The sequence below is a fragment of the Lycium ferocissimum genome, chromosome 2, assembly GCF_029784015.1.
Source record: "Lycium ferocissimum isolate CSIRO_LF1 chromosome 2, AGI_CSIRO_Lferr_CH_V1, whole genome shotgun sequence".
NCBI lineage: Eukaryota > Viridiplantae > Streptophyta > Magnoliopsida > Solanales > Solanaceae > Lycium > Lycium ferocissimum.
The window spans coordinates 44852319-44868681 of NC_081343.1; the positions used below are offsets into that span (position 1 = coordinate 44852319).

Sequence of the window (16363 nt, forward strand, 5' to 3'; positions counted from 1 at the left end):
CCATTTCATATTTGGTCTCTACTGATATGCTTTGTATAAATTAAATTCATCTGTGCTATTTGGATAATACACATAAGTGTTATCATGAAATCAACCAATCCACAAGGTGTTATTTCCCCTTCACAAATCTAAACCTTTGTTTAGGACACTGTTGGCTGCCAGAAGAAACAAAAAGTCTGAGGATATCTAATCATGCTTGAGATTCTTTATTTATAGAAAGCTTCATTATGTAAAACCTTGAACATAAGATCACAAACAGAAGAGCCAAGACTTAATGTTGGAAATTTCTGAACAAATGTTTACAACAATAAGGCTTTAGTCCCAAATACACTTCAGACTGCAACCTCGCTTTCGATTTTACAAAGACTGCCTAAGGCTTTTGCCTTTTCCCTTAGGATAAACTTTTGTATCTTGCCAGTAGACGTTGTTGGTAGATCTCCAAAAATAACTGTCCGAGGAGCCATATAATGAGGTAAATGTTCCCGACAAAAGTTGATTATTTCTTCAGAACCAACACTAAATCCCTCCTTCAACTTCACGAATGCACAAGGCGTCTGCCCCCAGTGATCATCTGGCCTTGCTACTACAGCTGCTTCAAGGACTGCGGGATGACTGAGCAAAACCCCTTCCACCTCAACCGAGCAAATATTTTCACCTCCAGAGATTATAATGTCCTTCATCCGGTCCTTAACTTCAATGTAGCCATCTCGATGTCTCACAGCAAGATCACCAGTATGAAACCATCCACCTCTAAACGCTTCTTCTGTTGCTTTAACATTTTTTAAGTATCCACTCATTACAGTGTTTCCTCTAATCATAATTTCTCCAAGGGTCTTGCCATCATCCGGCACCTTCTCCATCGTGTCGGGATCTCTTATGTCAATTCCCTGCGTGAAAAAATGTTCCACTCCTTGTCTTGCTTTCAGAGCAAATCGTTCATCAGGAGGTAATGATTCCCACTCTGGCTTACGAAGGCAAGATGTGCAAGGACCATGAATCTCCGTGAGCCCATATATATGAGATACCGAAAAACCTAACTCCTCCATCTTGGAAATGATATGAGGAGGCGGTGGTGAACCACCTGTCGTTATTTCAACCTTGTGAGGAAGTGGTTTGCGGTCACTTTTTGGTGAATTTACTATCATATTCAAGACTGTTGGTGCAGCACTCATATGTGTGACCTTGTGGAGGGATATATTCTCGAAAATGTCCTTCGGAGAGACACGTCTTAGGCAAACATTAGTGCCACCAAGTGCAGCCACGCCCCAAGTAAGGCTCCATCCATTGCAGTGAAACATTGGAACAGTCCAAAGATAAGTAGGCATAGAGCCCATCTCATGAGTATAAGGAGTAGCAATAGCATTGAGATATGCACCTCTATGATTGTAAACGACTCCTTTAGGATGTGATGTTGTCCCAGAAGTATAGTTGACACTAATAGGGTCAAATTCAGTTAACGGCCACTTGATAGCAAAATCATTACGTCCACTTTCCAGAAGAGTTTGATATTCCTGAACGTTGGAAGTAGCAACGGGAGGAGGGAGGTTTTCAGGATCAGGAATTAATACTAGAAAAGGTTTTTTTTTGGAATCTGTGAGAAGATCCAGTGCTCCTTGAGCAACTTCAAACAACTGTTGGTCAACGAAAATGATCTTAGCTTCTGAATGTCTTAGGAGGACTGATACCATAGCTGAATCATGGCGTGTATTCAACGTACAAAGCACTGCTCCTGCCATTGGCACTGCGAAATGCAACTCCTGCACTGCAGGTACATTAGGGGCAAGTGTTGCAACCTGTTGCAGAATTTACTTACAACCATGAGAATTGACCGACAAAAATGTCCTACTTAGATATAAGTATTGGTTTATGATCAGACTAAAATGTTAATATATGTTTATTTTAAGGAGAAAAAAGTTGGGGAGACAAGAGTTACAATGCTCAGACAACACTTTTTCCCATAATTGAATGAGTTATTGTTATAAATGAAGGGCAAACTTTTTTGACTGAGAAAAAGCATTTCCATTCAACACTAGCGTTAAGCGGTTCATCATCTACTATATATATTTACATAGCAAAGGTTGTAGACCATGCATATAAAGTGTGATTTTTCGGAGATGAACCTCATTCCGCCCCCCTAGCTCTGCACCAGAACATAACTAAATATGATAAAAATCAGCTTATTCACATCAGTATTACCCTAGAGAGCATCACAACTTGGGCTTATGCTGAAAGTCATAAGAAAAAAAAACCATCAGCACACAATGAAGTCTTCAGGCATGCATCCATCTTATGTTGAAGTCTCACATTAGGTAGTGGAAATAGATTTTTTTTCTCTTTATATAGTCTTCGATGATCCTCACCTAATGAGCTATTGGGATGAGTTAGGCCCAAGGTCTATTTTTTCATAGCAGAGACGGATGCTCCTATTCTTGGCCTATTCAATGTTGGGTCCTCATCACCTCATGTTATGTTGTCCACCCTTAATATGTTCAGGCCAGGACTTCCAGAGAGTGTTAGTGTCCTGCATTGGTTGAGAGAATCGATTGTTTTCTACTTATATGGTCAGGTTGAATAAGTCCCCTGGTCCATTTTCTTTAAAAAAAAATCTGATGATCTTAGACTTCGAATTTCCAGCTTAAGTTACTTATAAAGTTGAGAGTGTCTAAAGTTTGGGAGACATCATTTTATAAGCCCAGGGGACTCCATCAAGCTAACTAAGATTTTTTTATTACACATCTTAAGGAAAGAACAGAGACATCATACTGATACTATAAACAAGAAACGTTGAGTTATAAGAAACATATGAAAAACATGTTTACCACTAAAACAGAAACCTTTGAGTAAGAAGAAAATAAACTTACAACATCTCCACGAGAAATACCCAACTGGGACAAAGCAGAAGCCAGCTTTAAACACCTGTTATAAGTCTCTTGCCAAGTGTACTTAACAGAAGAACCATACACAACTGAAGTTCTGTCTCTAAAAACTTTAGCTGCTCTATCCAAGAAACTAATGGGTGTCAAAGGAAAATAATTGGCAGAAGATCTCATTAGTCCCTCCATGGATTGCCATGGATGAGTTTCAAGATTAATCTCACTAATTATATGGCTCAGATAATGAAGCCTCAGACTCAAAATGGGGTGAACTCGAACTCTGTGTAACCATCCACTGAATTTTGAAATATTGAAGAAATGATTCATGATGAATATAGAGAGAAAAATGAGTAAGCAAGCAAAAGTTTTTGTCAGGGGGGATTTTCTACAAATAGGTGTCTAAATATAAATGAGTAGATATGTGGGTTTAAGAGCATGCAAATTCTAACTAAATGACAGCAATAAGCTTTGTTATGTTAGTAATAACATTGGCTAGACGCAAGATTTGGTCACATAGTCGTATAGGACCCTACTATTAGTTCTAAATGTGTATTTAATTTTGTCAGCTTATAACTTAACTGTGTCCATGTCTTTGGGCTTCAAGAATATTCGTCCACCGTGACGTTAATTTATGCAATCTTTGAGCACTAAAGAAGGAAGAAAAGGAAGAGGAAGCTCGTTTGGATGAAATGTTAGGTAGTATTTGTAATTAATATTGAGTTTCAGTATTTTAAGTGACTATTTTCAAGTGAGGTTTATGTCAAAATATAATAGGTAGTATTTGTAAATATTGAGTTTCAGTAGTTAAAGTGACTATTTTCAGGTGAAGTTTATGTCGAAATAATTTAACTTCAATTTGAACAACCTTTGGAAAAAAAGTTTGGAGAAAAGAAAATTGCTCGACAAGCTATAGTTAATTTAAAGATTTGTGATGTTTAGTGAGTAACAGAAACTCTTCCAATGAAGAACTCGTTAATGCAATCCTCCTTTTCATTGAAAGAACTTAAACAAACATAACATTGTTGAAAAAATTCTTTTCCTTTGGCTGAAAGAGAACGGAAAGGAAAATTGGATGGAAAGTTGGATTTATCTCTTGGATGCAATAGTACGATAAATCGTATCATGCATTTTATTTTATGAGTTTTAGTTTAATTGCGCACGAAATAAAAGAATATAAAGATTTTTTTTGAAAACATACCAAAAATATTCTTTTTAATCTTGTGGTGTTAAACATTTCACATTTTATTATAAAGGAGCGTGATTAGATAAAGTGGGAATGTTAGAATTAAATACTTACTATACTAACTATTGAAAGATGATACCCCTCCATCTCAAATTATTTGTTGTCATAGTTCTCTCAAATTAGTTGTCATCTTAATTAGAAGTTCAACATAATTTCTTTTTTCATTTTACCCTTGGTAGCAATTGTTCTCAAATACTACAAACACCTTAATTATGGGGTGATGACATAGAATAAATATTTAATAAAGAGAGATTATAACTTAAGACATAAATAAAGTAAAATAGCCAAATACTCTTCCTAATTAATACTCTTTTAAGGGGCGTGTAAAAGAGAAACACAAATTTGAAATGGAGGGAATATTATTTTAAAATAGACAAAAAAGTAAAATCGAACACGTAAATGTACATTCATTTTTCTTAATTTCTTTTCCACTGCACCTTGGAAACAAAAACGATAATCTCAAAGCTCTCTTTCCTTCCGAATCAAGCAACTAAAATACCTATGAGAATCGGATAATGATTCACTATGATTTAGTGCCTAGTATCCTATAGATATTCTTACCAAATTCTTAATTTTCCCCTTTCATTAACTCCCCGCCTAATTCACTAGATAACCAACAGTGATACAAAAACAATGAAGAACATACAAAGTAAATTATATACACTGACATTGACTAAGTAATTTAAAATATAAAAATATAGAAGAAAGAACCAGAGTTGTTATTAACTATAGCCTGTTTGGCCAAGTGTCCGAGATGTCAAAAGTATTTTTTCCTTCATAAAGCATTTATTTTTAAAATAAAATAAAAAGTGGCGTGTTTGACTAAGTTTTTGGAAGAAAATAAGTGTTGTTAGGGAGTAGCAGAAGCTAGTTTTCAGTAGCTAAAAAATAGTTTTTTCCTAAAAGCACTTTCGAGAAAATACACTTACAAGCGCTTTTTAAAGTTTAGCCAAATATTAATTGATGCTCAAAAGTATTTTTTAAGTTAATTGACCAAACACAAGTTGCCTCTTATAAAAAGTACTTTTGGAAAAAACACTTTTCAAAATAAGTTAATTTTAGAAGTCTGGTCAAAAGATGTATACAGTCGGACCTCTCTATAACAACATCCGTATATAAAAGCACCTCCTATAACAGCCAAGTTTTTTCGGAATTGATTTTTTATGTTATATTTTACTTCTCTATAACAGCATTTTACCTATAACATCAACGGCTCTTTGTAAAATTACCCTCATATAACAGCTATCTTATTGTTTGGTAATATAATAATTAACCAACTTTATAAAAATAAAATATCCATGATTACCGATAATAAGTGTCGAGATTTTGATTAAATATTTGATCTTTTAATACACTATTTATGACAAAGAATATCATTTGAATATATATATTTTCATCATTAATGGCCTGTTTGGAAAGCCACCTGATAATTGGAATTGGTATAATTACTAGGGCAGTAATTACACAGCTTAGTAATTACACAGTAGTGTAATTACAACGACCTGTTTATTTGTCATAACATAATTACAGTTTGCACAAGTGTAATTACATAGCTAATTTAATTTAAAAATAAAATTTAATAATAAAAAATTTAAAATTAATATTTAAAAAATATTTGCCTTTATAAATAATATTAAATTAGTTATTTAATAACACATTTTTTCTTGAAAATATATTAATTAATAATCATATATTTGTAACTAATATTGTAAAAAATAATTAATATATATTTTTCAAATTAATAATATTTAATTTTAATTAATTATAAAACTTAAAAGAAGACTTTTTTGTGAGAACGTCATGGATTGGATGTTTGACAAAAAAAAAATTATAAATATAATGCCACAACATTATTCAAATGTTTGACACAAAAAATCCAACAATGTAAGTGAAAAATAAACAACATGCAATGTGAAAGCAAATAACTTAAAATTGAAAATATAACCTAAATTCAAAATCCAAAACAAAAAGTTTAACATAATACTCTTATGTCAAATTCCAACATTACATAAGTAAGTTCCAACGTAACTTAAGTAAATAATTCAAAAGAAAGGGAAAATATAAGTCTATAACCTCATTCACAATAAAATTCTACTTTAATAATGTCACTCGTTATATGTCAAGTTTATTAATGACTCATTCTTTCCAATATTAAGAGGTGTTTATAAAAAATTAGAATAATAACACGGTTATGCTAAATGAATAAAATAAAATAAAAATACGAGCAATTACATGGAACCACAAAAAGTAAAGGTTGGGAATGAGAAGAAAGGAAATGAAAAATAAAATAATATAAAAAGAAAAATAATTTAAAAGTAAAAATAAAAAAAAATAGAATAATAGAAATAAAAAATAAATTAAAAATCAAAAATTAAAATTAAAAAAAAAAAAAAAACTAAAAAGTAACTTACACCCAATTCTTAACTCCCTTGAGAATGGGAGAGTGTAATTACACCCTCTTAATTACACCCAATTCCCACCTAACTATGTAATTACTTGGTCAAACAAACAGGTCAAACTGTGTAACCCAATTCCAATTACGTGGGTGGCTTTCCAAATCGTTAAAAGATTTCCTTTCGTTGTACAAGTTGTGATAAGCTTAGAATTTGATAATTAAAAATGAAAAATTAGATTTTACGCATCTTTTTTGCGTATAACAGCGAAATATTATCTAAATGTCTATAACAACACCAAAAAATTTTGGACTCAACAATGTTGTTATACAGAGGTTTGACTGTACTACTCCTATATTTTAGATGATATGGTTAAGATTTAGTTTATCCTCAACAGTATCTCACTCTCTCTTTCTTTTTTATTTTTTATTTTAACTTCAGCGTAAGAAACAATAATTTCAGACAATTTTAAAAGAGACTTATGTTGACGCAAATGTCCAAAGATGATAACATTTTCAATTTTTTGAATTGAAATTGCCAACATCAGAGATATAAATTTTCAGTATACAACAATGATTTGAGTACTGTCATTTCTTGGATCTGTCTACCAACTACATCAATTTCCATAAGGTATCTGTTTGACACAAAATGCCATAGATCAGTGACAATTTTTTAATCTTAATAATTTAAAACGACAATTAGGAAAAGGATAAAACAAGATCATGTCACCTTCAGTGAAACTGAGTCAGTTTGAGCAAAGAGGAACTGAAAATTAGACTTGCAATATCTCGTTTAATTTCTTTGATTAATTTGTTGTCTAATGTTTTCTTCGTGACTTTGAGTGCTTGTATGATGTCCTCTTCACTAATACATTTACCCGTGACCTTACAGATTAATTTAGTAGTTATACACATTGACTGACAGCACAAAGTTCTAATATCGAATTTGATAATCTACTGAAATTAATCAGAAGAATAATGAAAATTAAATTTCATTAGCAAATAACATGTCATGTCCACCATGTACAATATAGCTATTATTAGTTGCATATCACTTTTGATATAACTTCAATCTACAAACATAGTAAAAGAAAGTTATTATACCACTTCAAAGCAATTTGCCAGCTTTGGACAATATTTAACAGAATGGCACAGAAGAATGATAAACAACAATTATTATAGAAGAGAAACCTAGTGATAGTTTCCTTCTTCTTTTTTCAGAAAAGACTGCCCAAGGCTTTGGCTTTCTCCCTTAACATGACTTTCTGTATCTTGCCAGTTGAATTTCTTGGGAGATCTTTAAAGATGACAGTTCGAGGCGCCATGTAATTAGGCAAATTATCCCTGCAAAAGTTGATAATTTCTTGATTATCAACATTGAAACCATCCTTCAACTTCACAAATGCACAAGGTGTCTGCCCCCAGTGATTATCTGGTCGCGCGACTACTGCTGCTTCAAGAACTGCTGGATGACTATACAAAATGCTTTCCACCTCGACCGTGCTTATGTTTTCTCCACCAGAAATGATAATGTCTTTCAATCTGTCCTTAACTTCTATGTATCCATCAGGATGTTTAACAGCCAAATCACCGGTATGAAACCATCCACCTTTAAAAGCTTCTTTTGTTGCTTCTACATCTTTTAAATATCCACTCATTACGGTATTTCCTCTAAACACAATTTCACCCATTGTCTTGCCATCTGCTGGTACCTTTTCCATTGTTATAGGATAGATTATATCCGCTGCCTCTACACAAAGATTTTGCACTCCTTGTCTTGCTTTCAATTCGTACTTTTCTTTTGGAGGCAAAGAATCCCACTCAGTCTTCCACAAGCAATATGTACCTGGACCATGTATCTCTGTTATTCCATATAAGTGATGTACTTGAAACCCGAGTTCCTCCATTTTGGAAAGGATTTCTGGAGGTGGTGACGAACCACCTGTCATTATGTTAACCTTGCGTGGAAGTGGTTTTCTGTCACTTACCGCAGAATTCACTATCATGTTTAGAACAGTTGGTGCCCCGCCCATATGTGTGACCTTATCCTCTGCTATTCTTTCAAATATGAGTTTTGGAGAAACTTTTCTAAGGCAAATACTTGTGCCACCAATTGCTGCTAGACCCCAAGCCAGGGACCACCCGTTGGAGTGAAACATTGGGACAGTCCAAAGGTAAACAGGCCATGAACTCATCTCATGAATCATAAATGTAGCAATGGAATTGAGATACGCGCCTCTGTGATTGAAAATAACTCCTTTGGGTTGCGATGTTGTTCCAGAAGTATAGTTAATACTAATAGGGTCAAGTTCACTTATCGGCCACCTTATAGCAAATTCGCTGTTCCCACTTTCAAGGAGGCTTTCGTATTCATGAGTACTAGAGTTAACACTACTAGGAGAAGAATTGTCAGATTGAGGGAGTAGAACAAGAAGAGGCGGTGTTTCTTTTTCATTAGTGATAATATTTAGTGCTCCTTGAGCAAGTTGGAGAAATTGTTGATCCACAAATATGACTTTTGCTTCTGAATGTCTGAGAAGTACTGATATCGTAGCTGAATCATGACGTGTATTTAAATTACAAAGAACAGCACCAGCCATTGGTACTGCAAAATGCAGCTCTTGCATTGCGTATACATTTGGGGCCAATGTTGCAACCTACGGAAACAATTTCAAATAAACCATTTAACTTCCAAACTCATTCTAACAGGTTAACAGAGTTGATCTGGAGTCTATTTATCACAATAAGAATCGTCCAAGGTTCAGAAAACTATTAAAGAAAGAGCCCTACAAACCAATATTGGAAAGTTCCATTTCAACCAGTTGGAAGAATACACTCAACGGGTTGCAGAATCTTATAGCATTAAAGTAGTGAAATCCAGCCATTAGTTGAAGCATAAAAAGAATCTGTCATTGTATGCTTACAGTCCTACTTAAGATTATCAACTGAAGTATCCTCATGTGCAAAATTTTCTTAGTGATTAATTCATGATGGTTATTCATTTCTATTAATCTAGCAATCTTACACTATGTGTGCTTACATGTTTAACCAAATTTTAATAATTAAACATTAAACAAATGACTCTTAAAAAGTTCAATGTAGAATACAAAATTCGATTTGAAGCCTAGACAATGATATGCTATGTTTGTTTTTTAAACTATTGAAAACACTAGATCACAATTGGGAAAGACATATGAACCTAATAAATCTTGTCGGGGAAAACTCCGTAAGAATTGAAGTACACCCTCCATTTCATAATAAATGATTTGTTTAGCTTATGCAAACCCCTTAACAAAGTACTCACTCCTAGAAAATTAGGAGTGTTTTACTAACTTACCCCTAATTAAATGCCTAGAAAAAGAAAAACTATTTAATGATTCTTGATTATGTAATTATGTATATAAAGGTAAATTTGGAAGAATAAGATAAATTTCTTCTTGAAATCCTAAAGCATCACTTATTTTGAAACAAAAGAAAAAGCCTAAAGCACTATTTATTTAGAAACAGAGGGAGTATTGCAACAACAATTGATAAGAAAGTGACCATATATATATATATATATATATATATATATATATATATATATATATATATACGAATATTTTATTCATTTTAATTATTCGTTTTAGTTTTTTAAGATTTGTATTTTGTAAATAACTTTTAAAAATTTGTCATAGTCATGACAATGAAAGTTGTTTATCAATGTGAAAAAAAAAAAAAAAATTAGTAAGAAGGTGAGGGAAAATTAATATTTTGATTCTAGATTTTTTTCTTTTAAATTGTTTAAAATCTTATATGTATACCGACAAGTTGATATTCATCTCAATCAATTAACTGTTCAGATCCAAACATAAGAACCATTGTTGTATATATTGGATTTTTAAAAACCTAATAAAATATTTTTACTAAATTAATTAAAAAATATGTTAATAAGGGGTAAATTAGTTATATTATAATTTTTTATATTAACAATTATAGATAAAAAGAACGGTTACAAAGAAATCAAAATTAGAAAGATATATGTTATATCGTAAATCACCAAATTTTAATTCCGAAATGAAAACATAAAGTAATACATTTTATAAATGTAAAGGAACAATAATCAGAGAATGCGAAGGAGAGTAAGATAAGTAAAGTATTAACAAAGAAGAAAAATGGGGATAAAAGTAATTGTCTACGTTAACATATCAAGAGAAAGGAATTTTCGTCTTATTTTACTCTTTACATTAATTACTTATTTTCAAATCATTTTCTAAAGCTATTGAGACTATACACCAATAAATATGGATATTATGATAAAATATATATGTCATTTATTAATTCTTAAAGAACGTGATAAGAGGGAGTGACTTTTATCCCCCTTTTCCTTCTTTCTCAATACTTTAAACGTGAAAAGAGAACGAACAATATCAATGCAAATTTGTACCAAAAGTTATGGATATATGTATGAGAAGAGAATAAATATTCAGCAAAAACGTGAAAAGTCAAAAGTGAACAAGTAAAAGTGCACGGAGGAAATAAATATGTGTCGGAGAATTAAAATTGAAGTGCATACGTGTATACATGAGAAGAGAATAAATATTCAGTACTGTCAAAAGTGAACAAATTAAAGTGCATGGAGGAAATAAATTTGTGTAGGAGAATTAAAATTAAATTGCATATGTCTATACATGAAAAGAGAATAAATATTCAGGTAGAACACGAAAAGTCAAAAGTGAACAAGTAAAAGTGCACGGAGGAAATAAATGTGTCGGAGAATTAAATTTGAAGTGCATACGTCTATACATGAGAAGGGAATAAATATTAAGTACTATGACATATGTCTACGTGGAATATAAAAATAGTTGGATAAAGTGTACAAGTTATATAGCTTATGGTACAAGCATTCATTGCGTGTACAATTTGTGAAGCTCATGGTACAAGCTGGAGGAGCGGCGTTCGTCAATAGAAAAGAGAATAAATATTCAGTATTATGGCATATATCCACATGGGATTTATTAATTCTTAAAGAATGTGAAAAGTCAAAAGTGAACAAATTAAAGTGCACGGAGAAAATAAATTTGTGTAGGAGAATTAAAATTAAACTGCATATGTCTATACATGAAAAGAGAATAAATATTCAGCTACAACACGAAAAGTCAAAAGTGAACAAGTAAAAGTACACGGAGGAAATAAATGTGTCGGAGTATTAAATTTGAAGTGCATATGTCTATACATGAGAAGGGAATAAATATTAAGTATTATGACATATGTCTACGTGGGATATAAAAATAGTTAGATAAAGTGTATAAGTTATATAGCTTATGGTATAAGCATTCATTGCATGTACAATTTGTGAAGCTCATGGTACAAGCTGGAGGAGCGGTGTTCGTCCCTCCTCCACGCTTATATATAATAGAAAAATATATATTTTTAGTAATGTGGCCAAGTAATATGGGATGAAGGGAGTACTTCATTTTTTATTAATTCTTAAAGAACGTGAAAAGTCAAGTATAGTAATGTGGCTAAGTAATATGGACGAAGGGAGTCATTTTTTATTAATTCTTAAAGAACGTGAAAAGTCAAGATAGTAATGTGGCGTAATATGGGAAAAGCCAATTTAATGTGGCCAACTAACTAATATGGGATGGAGGGAGTACTTCATTTATTAATTCTTAAATAACATGAAAAGTCAAAAGTGAACAAGTAAAAGTACACGAGGGAAATAAATATGTGTCGGAAAATTAAAATTGGAGTGCATACATGTATACATGAGAAGAGAATAAATATTCAGCAAGAATGTGAAAAGTCAGAAGTGAACAAGTAAAAGTGCACGGAGAAAATAAATTTGTGTACGAGAATTAAAATTGAACTGCATACGTCTAAGTAAAAGTGCACGAAGAAAATAAATGTGTCGGAAAATTAAAATTTAAGTGCATACGTCTATACATGAGAAGGAAATAAATATTAAGTACTATGACATATGTCTACGCGGGATATAAAAATAATTTATAAAGTGTACAAGTTATATAGCTTAGGATACAAGCATTCATTGTGTGTACAAATTGTGAAGCTCATGATACAGCTATTGGAAGCTGTGTTCATACCCCCCATGGCACTTATATATATATATATATATATATATATATATATATATATATATATATATATAGTTACAATCGGTCATTCATAAGTAAAAGAAAAAAATTGAATCTTCTATAACACTTATATTAAACATCCCCAAACAAGGATCATGAATACCTCTAGACAAATTTTAAATGGAAAAGTTACATAAATTTCTTAAATATAAATATAGTTTGTGTGTGTGTGCCGGTTTTTTTTTTTTTTTTTTGAAAAAATTACTTGGCATAACTACATCTAAGAGGTAATTATGGATAAAAATTACTCTTTATTTTATTTACTTTTCATAGCTATAGTTTTTTTCTAATTTACATCTCATAACTAGTGCCCTGTATCTCAAAAGTCTCTCTTTTCAATCGATTTTCCCTCACCTCCCAGATCTATCTTCTCCCTCACCCCTCTCTTTCTCTCTCTCCGTTCTCTCTCTCTTAATCGATTTTCCCTCATCTCTAAGATCTGTGCGATCTCACTTCCATCTTCTTCCCCAAACAATCTCCCTTTTTTCTCCCAAAAAATGCTTTTCGCTGACCTCTGATATAATGGAGATACAAAGAGGCGAGTGAAGGAGAAGGAGATCTCTTCTCTCTTCTCGATGGAGACGAATCATCGATAACAATGAAAGAGGTGGTTCTGGTGAAGAGGCTCGATGAAGATCTAGCGGCTGAAGAAAAGAGCTTTCTACCTGCTAATCTTAACATCAATTCTTGATTCATCGGAGGAAGAAAGTGATGCCGCCGTTGGCGCCACCGCCCACGACGGTTGGTAAAAAAATATTAAGATTTGAGTGTATTCATCATTTTTCAGTGTATTTATATACAATGTATGAAATACAATGTATCTTTTGAGTGTATTCTTCATTTTCTTAATGTATACATTATTCAACAAGGTCTCATTTGTATGATCTCTGGTGGAGTTATTGCAGATCTATATGAATACAGTGTATCTTAATTTTTTTGAGTAAATACAATGTATTTTTAAAAGGATTTGAACGTATTCTTCATTTATTTGAGTGTAAATTATATACATTCAAATACAGTCGAATAAAAGGATTTCTGAGTGTAAATACATTCAAATGTAGTCGAATACGTTCAAAATGATTATTCTTCATTAATTAAAAGGATTTCTGAGTGTAAATACATTCAACTGCAGTCGAATACATTCAACTTTGCGACGTCGGTGGCGACCTTGCTGATCGGAGCTCAAATACATTTAAATACAACCAAAATAAAAGGATATATTAATATATAAATACATTAAAATACATAGCTTCGTCATGTACTTAAATGCACTGGAATTAGGGCTGGGCGTTCAGTCGGTTCTGTTCGGTTTCCTAAATACGGTTCGATTTTTCGATTTTCGGTTTGGAAAAAATGGGAACCGAAACCGAATCGAAATAACTTTGGTTCAGTTCGGTTTTTGCAATTTCGGTTTGGTTTATTCGGTTTAGATATGAAAACTTTCCCATAGCCACAAGTAGGCGTTTGGACAATTTCTAGCAATTTTTAACAAACATAAGCTAAAATTAGAGCGATGTTTTCTAAGCTCAGAGGAAACAGGAAACAGTAACAGTGCTAGTACATCTCAACGAGCAAAGCCGTCACATATAGAGAGACCGTAAAGAGACATACAATATATATATATATATATAACACGATCCAAACCACAGACCATACATTAGCTAAAGAGTCGTTGATTAGAGCTAAGACAAAATCATTGGCCTATCTAATTTTTTTTTTGCTTGGGTAGATATTAGATAGGGCTTCACTAATTGGGTTGGATATTTTATTTTGGGATTGAGATTTGGGCCTCTTTAGTTTATTATTTATGGGCAGAACCCCAATATATATATATATATATATATATATATAATTCTATTTTTCGGTTTAACCGAATTTAATTTTGCATAAACCAAAAACTGAACCGAATTGTTGAAATCTTATAAATTTAAACTAAACCGAACCGAACCGAAGTTAATTGCGGTTTCAGTTTTTTGGTTTATTCGGTCCGGTTCGATCGGTTTTTTCGGTTTGAACTGAAATATGCCCAGCCCTAACTGGAATACAATCATTTTGATTACACATGTATTCAGAGAAATTAAGGTTGCATGTATTCAAATACACGAGACATCAGATAAGGTTGGATACAACCGAATAGTGTATTCAAATACACTCAAATACATGCGAATTGCCTAAATATAGCTACGAACCGTAAATAAGTAAAAGTTAGCTACTATTCGTTAAGAGCTCCTAAAACGTAATTATTTGTGTAAGTTCTTTTGAGGTAAACACCAAAGCAAATATGTGTTGTCCTTTTAGTCGGATTAATTCAACCTTCAGGTTCGCTTTGGTTTATTTACACCCGTAGTTGTGTTCTACTGAGTCGTTTGGTACAAGAATAATGTGGGATATCTCATAATTATAAAATTTATATAGTTAATCAAACACAGTATAAATTTTATCCTAAACTTAATCCTGAATTTCTCACCTTGTCCATCAAACTTGGGATTATATTATCCCACCTCTAAGATGGGATAAATTAGTCCATGAATTATAAGTCCAAGACTATAACCCCGGGATAATTTATTCCGCTAACCAAACGACCCCTAAGAGATTATTGTACCAAAAGTCAAGCAATTACTCTTCTTTAATTTTTTTTATTTTTTTGTTAGAACAGGGAGACTCTGCGTAGCTTTTTGAATTGTAAATATAATATTACCATTTGTTGGAAAGTGCTTATTTTCAGCACACTTCAAGGCATCATTGGTCTTTACTAATCTTATTTTCTAACAGAAAATGGGTTAGAGTTAAGAAACTTACCACATCCCCACGAGACATTCCCAGTTCAGACAAAGCAGAAGCAAGCTTTATGCACCTAGCATGTGTCTCTCCCCAAGTGTATTTCACAGAAGGTCCATCAATTATAGAAGTTCTTCCCCTAAATACATTTGCTGCTCTCTCCAAAAAACTTATGGGTGTCAAAGGAACATAATTAACAGAACATTTAAGTAAACCCTCCATGGATCACAAATTCACAATGACTCAGTTTCAATTGGTTTCTGAGTGCTTGTGGGTTGAATTTGTACAGGAATATTGCACCATACATATAAATAATAAGTGCCACCTTTTAAGGAATAACATATATTGAAAATGTGAAGACCAGTTCAGAGTTGACAATGTGAAGAAACTGTAATGATTATTAATATGTTGCTTCTTCATCGTAAGTGGATATGATGGAATCTCCAGCTAGAGCCGAGAAGTCAACCTTGTACTTTATGTACAATCAAAACAGGGGGCATAGAAAGCAATCATGCATCAAGGTTATCGAGGACATAACTTTAGATAAAAGGATATGGAGGTGAAGGATTACGGTAGAAGGTTAGTAGATAGTCGAGCGTTGTCCAGTTCCCCATCAACATTATATTATTATTACTTCCTACTATCCTATTCTTCGATTTTATTATTACTTGTTGCTTCCTTTGCTTTCGATTATCGTATTATTTATTGTTGCTACTGTTCTTTTTTCCGTTATTTTCAACATGACTTCTTCACTATTGTATTTCCTTTCCATACCTGATTTGAAATGCTTTACTTGAGCCGATGGTCTATCGGAAACATCCTCCCTACCTTACAAAATAGGGGCTAAGGCTGCGTACACACCACCTTATCCATACCCCACTTATGGAATTACATTGGGTATGTTGTTGTTGACAGAGTTAACAAAAATTGTATAGCTCCG

General features: G+C 32.6%; 2 protein-coding genes across 2 annotated transcripts; both read right to left on the minus strand.

Annotated features, from left to right (window-relative positions):
• Positions 1-177: 177 nt before the first annotated feature.
• Positions 178-3275, minus strand: LOC132039626 (butanoate--CoA ligase AAE1-like). Its single transcript, XM_059430128.1, has 2 exons — positions 2862-3275; positions 178-1793 (listed from the first exon to the last, which is right to left on the minus strand). The coding sequence occupies exons 1-2, from the start codon at positions 3198-3200 to the stop codon at positions 333-335; spliced, it is 1800 nt and encodes a 599-aa protein (XP_059286111.1). The 5' UTR covers positions 3201-3275; the 3' UTR covers positions 178-332.
• A 4212-nt stretch (positions 3276-7487) lies between these two features.
• Positions 7488-15648, minus strand: LOC132039662 (isovalerate--CoA ligase AAE2-like). The gene is made up of 2 exons (XM_059430164.1): positions 15445-15648; positions 7488-9165 (listed from the first exon to the last, which is right to left on the minus strand). The coding sequence occupies exons 1-2, from the start codon at positions 15643-15645 to the stop codon at positions 7726-7728; spliced, it is 1641 nt and encodes a 546-aa protein (XP_059286147.1). The 5' UTR covers positions 15646-15648; the 3' UTR covers positions 7488-7725.
• Between the last annotated feature and the right edge of the window lie 715 nt (positions 15649-16363).

Bases quoted from the DNA above. Each gene is read 5' to 3' on its own strand.
- LOC132039662 (XM_059430164.1), bottom strand. From the start codon at position 15,645: ATGGAGGGTTTACTTAAATGTTCTGTTAATTATGTTCCTTTGACACCC. The intron at 9,166-15,444 runs GTAAGTTTCTTA...TTGTTTCCGTAG, and splicing joins GAATGTCTCGTGGGGATGTG to GTTGCAACATTGGCCCCAAA.
- LOC132039626 (XM_059430128.1), bottom strand. From the start codon at position 3,200: ATGAATCATTTCTTCAATATTTCAAAATTCAGTGGATGGTTACACAGA. The intron at 1,794-2,861 runs GTAAGTTTATTT...ATTCTGCAACAG, and splicing joins GTATTTCTCGTGGAGATGTT to GTTGCAACACTTGCCCCTAA.